The following is a 16,821-nucleotide window of genomic DNA, read 5'->3' on the forward strand; positions in this document are numbered from 1 at the left end:
TGTGTATACCTGGCTTTTCTTCGAAGGCAGGGAATCTCAGGCATTGCTGTAGACACTGGAAGAAAAACAGCACTGGAAAATGACAAAAACCCGTGCCCTCGTGGAGTTCATGTACTAGTGGCAGAGGCAGAAAGTAAAAGAGATGAGAACTACTGTGAAACTCACTGAGTGCCGAAGAGAAAAAAATAAAAGCATTCGGGGGAAAAGGAGATAAGTGTGTGTTGAGAAGCCCCGTGAAATCTTACCTAGGGAGGCCAGGTAGAACCTCACTGAGAATTGAAGTGTGATGAATGAATGGGGACCTCCCTAGTATCAACTGACTACCAGAAACTCTTTGGGGGTGCTTGTGGGAGAAGCTGCAGAAATCTAGTGGGGAAGAGAGAGAACCATTTCTGGAAAAATGCTGAAGCGTGTGACTTGCTTTGTCAGGAAACGAAACAGTCAATGTGAGGTGGGATTTATCAGGCATTGAGAGGCCCTAGGCCAGTAACAGCCAGTAGAAATCTTTTGTTCTTATTTTTATGTGGCTTGGGGAAAGCTCTAGCTTACTTTGGGGGTGTTCTGTGGTCTAGATTTAGACTTGATGGTACAGTATAACATTTCTTAAGAAGGTAGGGAGTCAGGCATGACAAAAAGTGGAGTTGTGTCTAAGAGTGAAATATGAGTTGACTATGACATTCAGTCATGTTATTTGGTCTTTGATGCTAGTCTGCCTCTGGTCCTGTAATTTCTGTGGTTCTGGGACTTTTCCTGCTCCTTTCTTCATTTGTCAACTCACCTTTTGTTCTTGTCTTGCTTGCTCTCTTTCTTTGGGCATGATGACATTCTGTGCTTGACTGTTCCATCCTACTTCACCTGCCCAGTATGCGGTACCGTTTTCTGATTTCCTCCTTTTCTTTTCTTCCTCCAGCATTTGCTGTGGTAGCATTCTAGCCTATTATTCCATCAGAGGGCCATGAGGCAAAGCGTTCTGTAGGCCACCTAACGTCAAGGTCTGTGTGTCTGCTACCATGGGATGTGAAAAACAGTGCTTGAAGGCATTTTGTCTTCTCTAGGTTCAAGTCCAGGAAGAATCAGGTGACTCAGAAGTGGAAAATGAAGCAAAAGATAATTTTCTGCCTCGAAAGAAGCCAGTTTGGGTGGATGAAGAAGATGATGATGAGGAAATGTAAGTTGCCAAATTTTTCTTCCAGAATCTGTCTGAAGACGTTAAAAGTTATACTGCAGGTTTGATAAAAGTTCTCTTTATGGATATGGGGTTATGTGAAGACTTGAAAAGTATTGGAAAGAAAAGGTCATTCATAATCTTGCCACTGGTCTATAACCACTTTTAACATGTTGGCATACTTCTTTTCGTTTCTCTTCTCTTCCACGTTGTCTAGACCTGAGTTTGCCCCCTAATTTGGCCAGTTCCTAACTGACCACGAGCAGGTTTGGAGCTGCCTTTTCTCGTTTGTAAAATGGAGGTATCATAGTAATTATATCAGAAGACTCTTGAGAGTAAATGGAATAGTGTATGTAGAGATCTTAGCACAATGCTTTGACACTGAGAAAAGACTAAAAAAAAGTTGGCACACACAATATACACTTTAGTAGATGAGAACAGCTATATTGTAAACATTTCTCCGCACTTTAAAAAAAAGAAACCTTCATAAACATTTTTAAAGAGGTGTATTATAGCAGTGTTTTTCAACCTCTGGTCTGCGAAAGAGTTAACCACTGATGTTGTGTGAATGATTGTAGAGTCTATAATCATTGAGTCTGTAGTCTTCCATTAATAGACCAGCTGTTAGAAAACACTGTATAATATAGTTCATTGTATGAAGTGACCATAATTTCCATTGCTGTTGATGGGAAGTATTTTTATTTTTTCCTTAATAAGTTAATGTTGAGGAACACATCAATGTAAAAATAGTGTCTCACTTTTCTAATTTTTTCTGTAAGAAAGAGCCTTTGAGGTAGAATTATTTAAAAAACATAGACAGTTTTAAGGCTCTGGATAACTACTGCCCGAGTGAGCATGAGATTCTGTTTCACCAGTATACTGCCCCATTGAAAGGTGTCGTGTCCCTTTGCACTACCTTCTTACAAACAATGACTTTTCTTTTTAGACTTTGTTACTTTATTTATTTTTAAATTTTTTTTTTCTTACAGAGACAGAGAGTGAGTCAGAGAGAGGGATAGACAGGAACGGAGAGAGATGAGAAGCATCAATTATTAGTTTTTCATTGCGCGTTGCAACACCTTAGTTATTCATTGATTGTTTGCTCACATGTGCCTTGACTGCGGGCCTTCAGCAGACTGAGTAACCCTTTGCTGGAGCCAGCGACCTTGGGTTCAAGCTGATTGGGCTTTTCCTCAAGCCAGATGAGCCCACGCTCAAGCTGGCGACCTCGGGGTCTCGAACCTGGGTCCTCCGCATCCCAATCCGATGCTCTATCCACTGCGCCACCGCCTGGTCAGGCTAGACTTTGTTACTTTAATAGGTAGAAAATATCTACTTAATTTGTGTTGAGAAAACATTTTTGTTACTAGTCATTGGTATTACTTAAAAATATTCTCTGTTGTGTTTATTTTTCTACTGGAGACTTTATATTTTTAGTAAAAAGTATATACATTTAAGGTGTACAACATGATGTTTTGATGTAAATAGTGAATTGATTAGTCAAGCTAATTAATAACATATCTGTCTCCTTATATAGTTCCAATTTTTTTTTGTGGTGAGAGCACCTGAAATCTACTCTTTTGGTTAATTTCTGGTATACAATGCAGTATTATGCAGTGTAGTCATTGTGTGTGCATTAATTAGCTCTGTAGACTTATTCATCTTACATAATTGCAATTTTGACCAACATCACCCCATTTCCCTCACCTCCCCACCCCTAGTAACTATCACGCTACTTGCTCCTTCTACATGTCTACTTTTTAAAGATACCACATATAAGGAGATCATTCAGTATTTTTGTTTGTCTTATTTTACTTAGCATAGTGTCTTCCAGGTTCATTCATGTCACAATGGCAGGATGAGACTGTTTCTTAATGATATTGCTATATCAGCTCCTTGCATATTGAGAATCTCAACCCTTTATATGATGTTTAATGTAGGTTTTCCTCTGAGCTTTCTGTTTGCCTTTTAATTTGTTTTTAATGTTGTCTGACAGAATATTTAAATTTTTATAGGAATCTATTTATCTATTAAATTTATTTTTATTTTTTTTACAGAGACAGAGCAAGAGTCAGAGAGAGGGATAGATAGGGACAGACAGACAGGAATGGAGAGAGATGAGAAGCATCAATCATCAGTTTTTCATTGGGGCACTTTAGTTGTTCATTGATTGCTTTCTCATGTGCCTTGACCACGGGCCTTCAGCAGACCAAGTAACCCCTTGCTTGAGCCAGCGACCTTGGGTTTAAGCTGGTGAGCTTTGCTCAAACCAGATGAACCCACGCTCAGGCTGGCGACCTCGGGGTCTCGAACCTGGGTCCTCCACATCCCAGTCCACTGCTCCACCGCCTGGGCAGGCTATTTATTTTTTGTGGTTAAAAAGTATAAAGTCCTTCAGAGAAAGACGTAAACATTTGCCTATATTTTTTCTTCATAGTATTTTAAAATTTGGTTTTATGTATTTAATTCTTTGTTTGGCCTGGAATTTATTTAAGTCAGCGGTTCTCAATCTGTGGGTCGCCTAAAGCCATCGGAAAATACATAATGCATATCAGGTATTTACATTCCGAATCATAACTGTAGCAAAATTACAGTTATGAAGTAGCCACCAAAATTATATTTTGGTTTGGGGTCACCGCAATATGAGGAACTGTATTGCGGGGTCACGGCATTAGAAAAGTTGAGAACCACTGATTTAAGTGAATGGTGTAAGCTGTGTTTGAAGGCATTATGAATTTGAAGTATTAGCTCTTCAAAAGGTAAAGTGGATGATCTGGAATGTTGGAGACGCCTTTTTATTATTGTAGAATGGAGAATATGCATGTGAGATGTTCCCCGTCTAACATATCTTGACCTATATTCAATTAAGTCAGCTTTCTCAAACTACTAAAGGTAACAACCAGTTAGGTTTATTCTTTAAAAGTCAGTTAATGCACGCTCTTCTGTTTTTTTATAGGGTTGACATGATGAACAATCGTTTTCGGAAAGATATCATGAAAAATGTCAGTGAAAGTAAACTTTCAAAACACGAGCTTCAGAAGCGCCTCAAGGAAGAGTAAGTACCCTTTCCCGTACAACTTAACCAGGGTGTGTTTTTACCAGTGGTTTATTTTGATTAGCTCAGTCTTTGTCCGTAATAGCTTCTCAGGTAGTTATTAGCTATTTCAGAGTCTCTTTGTGCTAATTCTATTACGTCTGTCATTTCTGTGTCTGTTTCTTTTGACTGATTTTTCTGCTGGTAATGGGTCATATTTTTCTGCTTCTATGCAGGTTTAGTAATTTAGATTGAATTCTGAGGTGAGTGACTGTTGTTCAGGGTTTGGATTTTGTTTTGTTTTGTTTGTTTTGCTTTTAATAAGTGGTGAACTTTGTGTTGGGAGGCTGTTAATTAGCTTGAAGATCAGTTCTATCTTTTTTTTTTTTTTTTTGTATTTTTCTGAAGCTGGAAACGGGGAGAGACAGTCAGACAGACTCCCGCATGCGCCCGACCGGGATCCACCCGGCACGCCCACCAGGGGCGACACTCTGCCCACCAGGGGTGATGCTCTGCCCCTCCGGGGGTTGCTCTGCCGTTACCAGAGCCACTCTTGCGCCTGGGGCAGGGGCCAAGGAGCCATCCCCAGCGCCCGGGCCATTTTTGCTCCAATGGAGCCTCGGCTGTGGGAGGGGAAGAGAGAGACAGAGAGGAAGGGGGGGGGGTGGAGAAGCAAATGGGCGCTTCTCCTATGTGCCCTGGCCGGGAATCGAACCCGGGTCCCCCACACGCCAGGCTGATGCTCTACCGCTGAGCCAACCGGCCAGGGCCCTGTTTTCCAGTATTTTTATGGCTCATGGGCTTAGTTTGGTGGGCTTGTCTGTACTTCTGTATTACATAGATAGAAATGACTGTGCACTCTTCTAGATTCCAGCCCTTCAGAATATAACTGTCATGCTTCTCCTAATGCTTCTTTTTTCCAGAGTGAAACTCCCATTTCATTCAAAGGATATATGATGGAAGTTTTATGTATTGTTAGCAATCTCGTCATTTTCTTTCAGGCATGTTCGATCATGTGTTGGCTTAGAAGCACAAAGAAACTTCTCCATTTAGTCCCAAAATGTGTTGAAATGAACAAATAGGACACCATGTAATTACTTGTAAACGATTAACAAATATATATCTGGGTATCCTGTTTCCAGAACTAGTTTAGATGGTTAGAGGTCCATGAAAGAAAGTTTCCAAAGTAAGCATGTTGGGACTATTTTTTATGACTAGTCCTTCTGTTCTTAAAGATACTTCTTTGGAAGAGAATGTATATATGTTCTCAAGGATGACCTAATCTGTATTCTTTAAACATAGCAAGCTCTGTGAACATGTAGTGGTTATCATACAAATTTTTCATATTTTTCCTTAGATTCCAGCATGCCATGGGGGGAGTGCCTGCCTGGGTGGAGACTAATAAGCGGAAAACATCTTCAGCTGGTGAGTGTTGATAACTCTGTTTAACTTAGTAATAAATTCTATTTCTGTTATGTTATTATTGGATCTTTCTCATGAGGTTCGTTAAAAACTGGGGTTTCAAATACATCTTTTTATCTGTCTTTTCCAAGTTGAGAGAAGGGTAGATACAGATGAGATCTGGCGCTTTCAGGGTGGTATGGCTGTATCGAGGAGGAGAGATACAGAGACAGAGTCCCACAGACTCCCACGTGTGGGGCCAATGCTTGCAACTGAGCTATTTTTAGCACTTGAGGCAGAGGCTCCATGGAGCCATAGCTAAGGGAGGGGAAAGGGAGGGGAGAGAAAGGGAAGTTTGACTTTGTGCCCAGGATAAAAAGGAAATGGATTAGGTCAATAATTAGCCAGTCTGCTACCATCTGGGATATGCTAGTCTGCGTCCTTTGTTTTACAGATAAGAGGAGTAAGGTTCAACAAGGTAAAATTGACTTGCCCAAGGTATATTTCTTATATACCTTGCGGTAACTAGAACCCAGTTTCACAGTTATTTGCAACATATTATTTTTATCAATAAATATTTTGATTACCTTTAAAAGACTACTCCCTCTTTTAAACATAATTATAATGTTATCGTACACCTAAAGGATCAACAGTAATTCCTAGTATTATGTGTTTTTCTTTGTTGCTGTTTTGTTAATTTACCCCCACACGCTCCTAATCTTTTTTAACTTGATTTGTTTGTATTCTGCCTTGTCTTCATTGTGCTTTTGAATCTCCCTTGATGTCTTTCTCGGTTTTGGAAATTCTTACCTGTTATCTCTTCAGATATTTCTGTTCCAGTTTACCAATTATGTGTATGTTGAATGGTTTTATTTTCAGCATAGCCTGGATTCTTTTTGGCTTTTGTACTTTAGTGTGGCTATATTTTCTGATCTGTTTTCCAGAGCACTAATTCTTCAACTAGTTTTGATACACTGTTAATGCTTTGAGGCCCTGGCCGATTGGCTCAGTGGTAGAGCGTTGGCCTGGCGTGCAGAAGTCCCGGGTTCGATTCCCGGACAGGGCACACAGGAGAAGCGCCCATCTGCTTCTCCACCCCTCCCCCTCTCCTTCCTCTCTGTCTCTCTCTTCCCCTCCCACAGCCGAAGCTCCACTGGAGCAAAGATGGCCCGGGCGCTGGGGATGGCTCCTTGGCCTCTGCCCCAGGCGCTAGAGTGGCTCTGGTCGCAACAGAGCGACGCCCCGGAGGGGCAGAGCATGGGCCCTTGGTGGGCAGAGCGATGCCCCCTGGTGGGCGTGCCGGGTGGATCCCGGTCGGGCACATGCGGGAGTCTGTCTGACTGTCTCTCCCCGTTTCCAGCTTCAGAAAAATACAAAAAATACAAAAAAAAAAAAAAAATGCTTTGAGATCATAAAATCATTTTCTCTGGGTCCATTCTGAATCTTGTCTTTCATTATTCTTGGACATATTAAACATTATGTTTTTAGTTTATGTCTGAAAACTCCGTTATCTAGATCTCCTATGAGGATTGTCTATTTTTCCTTATGTTTTTTAGTCAAGTTACCTTATCTTTGTGTGTGTGTGTATGTGACAGAGACGGGCAGAGAGAGGGACAGACAGGAAGGGAGGGAGATGAGAAGCATCAATTCTTTGTTGTGATTCCTTAGTTGTTCACTGATTGCTTTCTGATACGAGCCTTGACTAGGAGGCCACAGCAGAGTGAGTGACCCCTTGCTCAAGCCAGCGACCATGGGGTCATGTCGCTTCAAGCCAGTGATCCAGCGCTCAAGCCAGATGAACCTGAGCTCAAGCTGGCGACCTTGGGGTTTCAAACCTGGGTCCTCTGCATCCCAGTCCGACACTCTATCCACTGTACTAGTGCCTGGTCAGGCTCAGGTCCTGGTTATATTTGACCTGGTTATCTTGACCTGGTTATATTTCATTGAGTGTTGGACATTGTATATGAAAAATGGCATTGATTAGAGACCTAGTTCACTGATATCTGGTATCTTTCTCCAGTGAATACGTATATAGTTGACCCTTGAACAACACAGGCTTTTGAACTGCATGGGCCCACTTACATGTGTCTTTTTTTTCAGTTAGTTTAGTTGACCCACACAGTTCAAACTTGCATTGTTCAAGGGTCAACTGTAGTTGTTTCTGGGTAGTTCGTGGGGCAAGGGGCACTAGCAGTCTCAGAGCTTTTTCCTCGGAGAGTTTGTGAGGATTCAGAGCTAGAATGTTCACTTCCTGGAAGATTTTCTCCTAATTTAATTTCATTTCTAATCGTAGGTGTTGCATTTGTATCCCTAAGCCAAAGCCATCTTGTTTTAGTCAGCTGTCTGAATGTGTGGCTTTTCACTCCAGAGCCAGGCTTTATTGTTCACCATATATCAAGGTCTTTCTCCCCTATTTCTAATTTATTTTGCTGTTTTACTTTTATCAGTTGCAGTTTAAATAAAGTGGTTGACGTTGGGAGGCTAGAAGGGAGTTGAAATTTGAACTGTGGACACTGGTGTAGGTAATGGCCATCTTACTGATTCTAAAGGTCAGCCTTGTGGGTTTGTTTGACTTAGATGAAAGCGAAGAGGACGAAGATGATTTGTTGCAAAGGACTGGGAATTTCATATCCACATCAACTTCTCTTCCTAAAGGAATCTTAAAGGTGAGAGTCGGTGAGGTTGGGCCTGCCCAGCCAATTACCTCTGAAATTCAGTATACTTCCCAGTTACAATTGTGGATTTCTTTTGTCTGTGGGGTTAAATGCATTTGCTGTCATTTTGCCTTGGTGTAACTACTTATGCTAGTTTTTTATCCTTTACAGAAATGATCAAGAAAATCAAATTTTGTCCCAGGAATCCTTTAGCAATCCTATCTGATTTCTCTTTTTGCATTTCACTTTATTTCTTTTGATTTCAGCCTAGTTCATGCTGCTGTCATCTGTCACCCTGTTGACTGCAGTAGTTTCGTGACTAGTTTCCCCATTTCCACTTCATTTTCTTCTCAGCTCTTCTTTATGTGGTAGCCAGAGGGATATTTTAAAAATACAGCATCAGGTCATATCATGGTTCATTGCTAAATTCCTTGTCATTGTCTACACTGCCCGTCATGATCTGGCTTCTGCCTGCATCTAAACCTTCATCTTAGACCTCTCCCCCATATTTCTTAAGCCATATAGGCCTTCTTTCTGTTTCTTGAATGAGCCGAGTCCTCCCTTGCCTCAGAACTATTCTTGCTCTTCTTTCTGCCTGTTTGTTCTTCAAGCACTGCTAGTGGCCAACTCATTACCTTTCTGCTCAAATGACACTTTAGAAATGTCTCTTTCCATGGCTAGATTGAAGTGAGTTGGCCCCAGGCTCTGAGCTTGGTTCCATGGCCTCCACCTCAGGTGCTAAGAAGAGCTCACTTGCTAAGCAACGGAACAATGCCCCAGATGGGCAGAGCATCACCCGCTTATGGGCTTGCTGAGTGGGTCCCGGTCAGGTCGCATGCGAGACTCTGTTTCTCTGCCTCCCTTTCTTTCACTGAATAAAAGAAAAAAGAAAGGTCTCTGCTGGCCATCCTATCTAAACTGGCCTACACTAGTTATTTTCTCACTTGCCAGTGTCTAGCTTGTTTGCTGTGGTAACTAAGTGCCTGCCCGCACAGTGCTTCAGTTAAATATCTGCCACATGAACAGATTTCACTCTGACATGGATATTTTCCCCCATTATAACCTGGTAGCACGTGCATTTAGGTGGGGAAGGGGACCCTATTATGGTAAATTATTAGGAGACAGAGGGATAGTGTCTCCCCCCAACCTTAAGAAGACAGTTAGTTCATTGAGCTCTTCAGAGGGTGACTTCACCTCCATTGAAAATGTAGTCATTGTAAAAGTTTAACTCAGTGGTTACAAAGGAAGCATGCATATAATACTTTGTTTTTTATGTAATTGAGTTTTTAGTGCAGAGAAGAGGGAAAACCCTATAAAAACAACTGAAAATAGTGCAAATGATGCATGAGATTTTCATTACTTAACAGCCATGTACCCTGGAGAACATAAGCAATTCATGCCAATCATCGAAACCTGGGGACAAGCACACAGTGCCTCTGGTTTTGTGCCATGGATGCAAAGATGCCCGAGTAGGAATATTAAGTGAAATTTCCCTAGAAGTCAGTCTCCTAACCCGAATAGGGCATACCTTGGGGAAATGACAGTATCCTGGTGCTCCAAGACCTCAATGATTTAATCCTCTCATTTGAAAGATGGTAAAATAGATTTTTGTATGGTAAAATGATTTGCTAATTGGTGGCAGAGCTGCTGTGTTCTGGTTACCGTCCCAGTCTGCTCTCTAATGCAGATAAAGCACTTGATATGCCTTTCCTTCATGCTCTAAAGAAAAGAATGTTCACCCATTTGAATTGATAAAACTCCAGCTTCATTATTCCATAGATGAAGAACTGCCAACCTGCTAATGCCGAACGCCCTACTGCTGCTCGGATCTCGTCCGTGCAGTTCCACCCTTGTGCCCAGGTGATCATGGTCGCGGCTCTGGATAACTCTGTGTCGCTCTTTCAGGTATGCACTTTCAACAAAGGCTTGTAGTGAGACGTTTTCTACCAGGGTACAGGGTCTATGGAAATAACCAAAAGGAATGTTCTGTCATTTTTCCTAGGTTGATGGAAAAACAAATCCTAAAATTCAGAGCATCTATTTGGAAAAGTTTCCAATCTTTAAGGCTCGTTTTAGTGCTAATGGAGAAGAGGTTTTAGCTACAAGTACCCACAGCAAGGTGCTTTATGTCTATGATATGCTGGCTGGGAAGTTAATTCCTGTGCATCAAGTGAGAGGTAAGGTTTCTGTTGAGTACGTAGTTGGTCATCCTCTCGCTCTCCAGCCCATAAGTGTGTATTTGAGCCAAACTGATGACATGTGCCAGGGGGAGAGAGAGGGAGACAGGAATGCATGTGCCCTGACCAGGGATGGACCAGCAACCCCTGCATTTTGGGATGATGCTCTAACCAGCTGAGCTATCTGGCCAGAGCTCTCTGATCAGTATTTTATTTTATTTTATTATTTTATTTTATTTACTTTTTGTATTTTTCTGAAGTTTGAAATGGGGAGGCAGTCAGACAGACTCCCACATGTGCCTGACCGGGATCCACCTGGCATGCCCACAGGGGCGATGCTCTGCCCATCTGGGGCGTTGCTCTGTTGCAACCAGAGCCATTCTAGTGCCTGAGGCAGAGGCCACAGAGCCATCCCCAGCGCCTGGGCCAACTTTGCTCCAACGGAGCCTTGGCTGCGGGAGGGGAAGGGAGAGAAGGAGAGGGGAGGGGTGGAGAAGCAGATGGGCGCTTCTCCTGTGTGCTCTGGCCGGGAATCGAACCTGGGACTCCTGCACGCCAGGCCGACGCTCTACCATTGAGCCAACCGGCCAGGGCCTTCTCTGATCAGTATTTTAAATTAGCAACTTAAATCTTTTAAAAAATAATTTTTTTTGACCAGGCAGTCTGTTCTCATGGTGCAAAAATCCAATACTTAGAAGTGGGTGCACAGTGAAAAGTCTTCTCTGCTTCATTTCTCTGGCCACCTGCTTCTCTTCCCTGGAGGTGGCTAGCCAGCTATGCCCTTTCCTCATCTATCCTTTCCACTAGGCAACTGTTTAATGAGTAACTTGGCTTCTAAGCATCTGATATCAGGAGTCTCTTGCATAGTCAGTGTGAGTCTTTCAGGCATGGAAAAGGGACTCGTTCCTTTGTAAATAAGTAAACTGACTCTGGGTTATATACCTAGCTCATGTGACTTGATTACATGAGTCACATCTTGAGATGCTTATTAGTTATAGAGTCCACTGATGTGTGTATGTGTGTGCGTTTTTTTCCTTTTCTTTTTGTATCCACAAAGTTCAGGATTAGGCTCCCAGTTTATCACGGGATGTTAGTAGGTGGCCAGCAACTAGTTTATGTATATTGTGTTTTGGGTAATGTCAGTGTATTTCCCTTCTGGAAATGGTGTTTGTGACAAAAGTATAATCTATCTTTTTAGTTAATTGTGGATATTACTGCTTACATTTGGAAAATTAGTTGATAGGTGTTCTGTTCAGAGAAGAGTTGAGTCTCTGGCCTGCAATTAAAATGGTGAATATTAACCAAGATGAGAAGTTTGCTAAAGATTGTAGTGACTTATATTTGGGTCATACTCAATGCATGGGGTCAGACTTACTCAGTGTCTGAGCCTAGGTTTTGTTTAATGTGAGGCACTTAGATATTTTAAAAGGTCAGAAACCCATTTGCCAGTGAAAGATAGCTTTATTGAAAACCATATATTAATCCTTACTCAATTGATTCACCTCCCTTTCTTAGGTTTGAAAGAGAAGATAGTACGGAGCTTCGAAGTCTCCCCAGATGGGTCCTTCTTGCTCATAAATGGCGTTGCTGGATATTTTCATTTGCTGTCAATGAAGGTGAAGCATTTTTAGTTGTTGCTTGTTCTTCCAGGGTAAGACATTAGTGTGGGGTGGTCTTGAACCATAACTCAGGGTGTCCTTAAGTCTGCGGCTCAAGTAGAGGAGCACGGTGGCACTTGGAGAGAAGCTGCGGGCAGCTGGGGAGAACTGTGGAATAGAGGGGAAAACATCGCGTCGGTGCCAAAACGTGGAGGAGTAGGTTGTATTTGCTATGCAGTGTGATTCTTCTGTGCACCTCCTAAAGCAGTTTGATAGGTAGCATTTACTGTTCTTTTAGACGAAAGAATTGATTGGTAGCATGAAAATCAATGGACGGGTTGCTGCAACCACATTCTCTTCGGATAGTAAGAAAGTGTTCGCCTCCTCAGGTAAGTAACAACATGGTGATCAGAAGTTTCTCTGAAGCTTTGATTGTATTTATGTTTCAGATTTAACCAAAAATTGTGGTTGATTTTAGACTTTTTCTTTCAGTAAGCAAATCGGTATTATTTCTAGCATGCAATTTTTGTTGTCATTGGCCTTCTCGTTTACTAACTAGTAATAGTGAAGGGCTAGCCATTTAACATACATTGCTACCATGTTTGGGGAAAAGATGCAAATGATGTACTTACTTAAAAGATGAGTCAGTCTAAGACTTTCTTTTAGAACGTTACATAGAATCGTTACCGCCTCCCCCCCTTTTAAGATTGATTTTATTGATTTTACAGAGAGAGGAGGGGATGGTGGAGAAGCAAGAAGTATCAACTCCTAGTTGTTTCACTTGAGTTGTTCATTGCTTGCTTGTCATATGTGCCTTGACCGGGCAAGAGGGTTTCGAACCAGTGACCTCAGCGTTCCAGGTTGATGCCCTATTTACTGCGCCACCACAGGTCAGGCAAATCACGTATTTAATTTCAGATACTTTTTTTTTTTTAAGATTTTATTTTATTTTTTAGAGAGAGGAGACAGAGAGACAGAGAGAGAGAGAGAGAGAAGGGGGGGGAGGAGCAGGAAGCATCAACTCCCATATGTGTCTAGACCAGGCAAGCCCAGGGTTTCGAACTGGCGACCTCAGCGTTCCAGGTCGACGCTTTTACCCACTGTGCCACCACAGGTCAGGCTCTTCCAGCTACTTTTGACTTGGATAATGTTTGGAATTGTCTTGACCATCGTGTGAAAGCAGTTTGGGCCTCATCTTCCCTGATGTCTCTAGTCCTGTGACCAGCTCTTTTTCGTCCCTGATGGGGATAATGTCTCTTACTGTGCTTCTCTGCTCTCCTGCCGTTTTGACTGTCCAGGGTCATCTTGGCTCCTGCTCCCTTTCCAGAAGGTTTTGAGGGCCGTCCCTATCTCAGTGTGGTCCTCGCTGTTCGATAGTGGGAGGTGTTGGAGGGGTTCTGCTTGTAAGTGGTTTCTTGCAATTTATGTGGAGCTTTTAGCTTAATTTTTATTTTCCCTCAGCAAGGAACATTTGATAACATAAATTAAAAAAAAAATTTAAAGGAGGATCAACTTCTAAAAAAGGATTAACTTGCCTGGCTTTTGGTGGCCGCAGTGGATAATGCAAAGAAAGACCTGGGACGCAAGGTCACTGGTTCGAGACCGTGGGCTTACCAGGTCAAGGCATATATGACAAGTAAGCAATGAACAACTAAAGTGAAGCAACTGTGAGTCGATACTTCTTGCTCCCCACACCCTCCTTTTCCTATAAAATCAATCAATAAAAATTTTTAAAAAACATCAATAAAAATAGAAAAGGATTAACTTTACATTAAGTTTTCTAGTTTTGGCCTACAGTCCAACTTTTACAAAGCTGAATTACTTATATTTGTATTTTTTTAAACCAGCTGACATAAGAAGGTCAACAGTATCTATATTCCCTACATTATGCTAGGTTTTCTTTCTTTTTTTTTTTTTTTTATATAAATAAATTTTTATTTTAATAGGGTGACATCAATAAATCAGGGTACATACATTCAAAGAAAACATTTCCAGGTTATCTTGTCATTTAGTTATGTTGCATACCCATCACCCAAAGAGAGATCGTCCTCTGCCACCCTCCATCCAGTTCTCTCTGTACCCCTCCCCCTCCCCTCCCCTTCTCCCTCCTTCCCTCCCCCCACCCCCATAGCCACCACACTCCTGTTCATGCCTCTCAGTCTCGCTTTTATGTCCCACTAATGTATGGAATCCTGCAGTTCCTGTTTTTTTCTGATTCGCTTATTTCACTCCGCACAATGCTACCAAGACTCCACCATTCCGCTAGAAGTGATCCAATGTCACCATTTCTCCTAGCTGAATAATATACCATGGTGTATATGTGCCCCATCTTCTTCATCTAGTCCTCTATTTTTTTTACAGTGATTAAAAGCCTTTAAGCAAACTCTTGGCCAATACAGCAAGAATCCATAAATGAGTAGTGTCCTTAACATGTTCCCCAAGTCCAAGTTGGCCCCCTCACCATGCCAAATCCCTGAAAAATGCAACCCAACCACAGTTCAGTCTGTTAGGAGCTGTCACAGGGAGCAGGAGTCCAGGAAAGTTCCCCACAGGAAAAGTCCGTATGGCACTGGAATTGTTGTCACCATTCTATACTTTGCAGCTCATGTCCAAGTCCCAATGACCACTGCTTCTAGCTGGTAATGATTCAGGTAGACTGGGAAAAGCCATTTGCAGCATGCGTGGATATGGAGCTTCTGTTCTCCTCTGCCTGGAGAGTTGAGACCAGGTTGCTTTTCCCTGGAGCTCTGTGACTGTGGCCTGGTAAAGAGAACCTTGGGATACACTAAGCTGGGTGGCAAAGGTAAATTCATAATACAAGTTGGCAAAAGGAGGAAAGAGCTCTAAATTAAGAGTAGGTCCAAGCCTGAAATATGAGTGGGGCATTGAGGTAGGAGGAATAAAGGAAACACTATATATTAAGCAAAGCAGCAGAAAATAGGACTATCAACACCCACAACAGAGATCTTTGAGGGAAGAATAAAGAACCTGACTATTCAGGCAAAACATAGTTAAGTGGCCCTTGTGCAAATGAGATCAGTTTACCTGCTTCTTGGAAGAAATACCCTAGGCTCGTCCACAGTGTCGTAGATGGGGTCGACGGCCCTGGGCACCTTCAGCCTTCAGTGGCAAACCCCAGCATTCTGGGCAAGGTTAGGTCATAGGTGGCTGGAGCAGGGCTGGAAGAGACTGAACCCTCCCTTAGAGGAGCGAGGGGGAAGCCCACCTTCCAGTGTCCCTGTTTCCTCACAGCAGAGGTGTGTAAGCCTGGCAGGCTTTAGCTCAATGACCTTCCTTTCCACTATTGAAGCAAGACCCAGATGGCATCCTATGAGACCCCTTTGGGGTGCTGGAGCCTTTAAGGGTGTATCCTAAAAGCTGGTAGTTCCCCCTGATCTCTATTGGGCTTTTTCTGCCTCTAGTATCTTAAAAGCCATTCTCAGAAGATCTCGCTGAGGGGTTTGAGGATCCCCATCCGCCTATATAAATCTTTTCCATATATCTGGAGCTATTTGGAAAAAAGACAGAACAGTGTTATTAGCTAGATCTAATAAAGAAGGTAGATTTGGTGTCTCCTGTTCATCAGCTTTCAAAAGAAATGTAAATTTTTTTTTTTTTTAAGTAAAAAGCATGATATGGTAGACCCGTCGGAGTCATTGGCCTGGTGTGCAGGATTCCCGGGTTCGATTCCTGGCCAGAGCACACAGGAGAAGCGCCCATCTACCTCTCCACCCCTCCCCCTCTCCCCCCTCCCGGTCCCTCTCCTCCCGCCCACAGCCAGGGCTCCACCGGAGCAAATCTACCCTGGGCACTAAGGATGGCCCCATGGCCTCCGCCCCAGTTGCTAGAATGACTCCGGTTGCAACAGAGCAACATCCCAGATGGGCAGAGCATTCCCCCCGGTAGGCATGCCAGGTGGATCCCAGTCAGGCACATGCAGGAGTCTGTCTGCTTGCCTCCCCATCCCCATCCTCAGAAATATACAAAAAATAAATAAATAAAAGAAAAAATAAAAAAAAATACAAAAAAAAAAAAGGGGGGGGGGCATTCCCTTGTGCTAAAGCACCAGGAAGCCTGGAGTGAGCTTGAGTATGTCCTATGAAACATGGAGCTCTATGTTTACATATAAGTCTTTGAAGAAGGAGGAACTGCTGAAATAGTTTGTCAGCATTTGTCCCTAAGACAGCAGTCTTTATAGTGGGAACACCATACGTAAATATTTGCTGTCTGTCTATAGATTAAGGGGGGAATATGGCCAATGCTGAAAAGCCATGATCTTTGTGCCCCTCCCCTCCCCCAACCCCCTCCCTCTCCTCCCCCCACCCTGTAACCCCAACACTGTTGTTCATGTCTCTGAGTCTCATCTTTATGTCCCACCTATGTGTGGAAACATATAGTTCTTAGTTTTTTCTGATTTACTTCTTTCACTCAGTATAATGTTATCAAGGCCCATCCATGTTGTTGTAAAAGATCCTATGTCATCATTTCTTATGGCTGAGTAGTATTCCATAGTATATATATACCAAAGCTTTTTAATCCACTCATCCTCTGATGGACACTTGGGCTGTTTCCAAATCTTTGCTATTGTGAACAATGCTGCCATAAACATGGGGGTGCATTTCTTCTTTTCAAACAGTGCTATGGTGTTCTTGGGGTATATTCCTAACAGTGGTATAGCTGGGTCAAAAGGCAGTTCGATTTTTAATTTCTTGAGGTATCTCCATACTGTTTTCCACAGTGGCTGCACCAGTCTGCATTCCCACCAGCAGTGCAGGAGGGTTCCCTTTTCTCC

The 16,821-nt window shown here is 42.6% G+C and overlaps 1 protein-coding gene across 2 annotated transcripts in view; it reads left to right on the plus strand.

Moving 5' to 3' along the window:
- UTP18 (UTP18 small subunit processome component) overlaps positions 1–16,821 on the plus strand; it is a 35,037-nt gene that overhangs the window by 921 nt on the left and 17,295 nt on the right. For both annotated transcript variants that reach the window (XM_066263988.1, XM_066263989.1), the window contains exons 2-9: positions 1,056–1,168; positions 4,122–4,220; positions 5,557–5,624; positions 8,178–8,266; positions 10,034–10,159; positions 10,257–10,431; positions 11,947–12,047; positions 12,328–12,418. In XM_066263988.1, the coding sequence (XP_066120085.1) occupies positions 1,056–1,168; positions 4,122–4,220; positions 5,557–5,624; positions 8,178–8,266; positions 10,034–10,159; positions 10,257–10,431; positions 11,947–12,047; positions 12,328–12,418 (862 nt within the window). The remainder of the gene's footprint in view (positions 1–1,055; positions 1,169–4,121; positions 4,221–5,556; positions 5,625–8,177; positions 8,267–10,033; positions 10,160–10,256; positions 10,432–11,946; positions 12,048–12,327; positions 12,419–16,821) is intronic.

Source organism: Saccopteryx bilineata, chromosome 2, assembly GCF_036850765.1.
Source record: "Saccopteryx bilineata isolate mSacBil1 chromosome 2, mSacBil1_pri_phased_curated, whole genome shotgun sequence".
In the NCBI taxonomy this organism is placed as follows: domain Eukaryota; kingdom Metazoa; phylum Chordata; class Mammalia; order Chiroptera; family Emballonuridae; genus Saccopteryx; species Saccopteryx bilineata.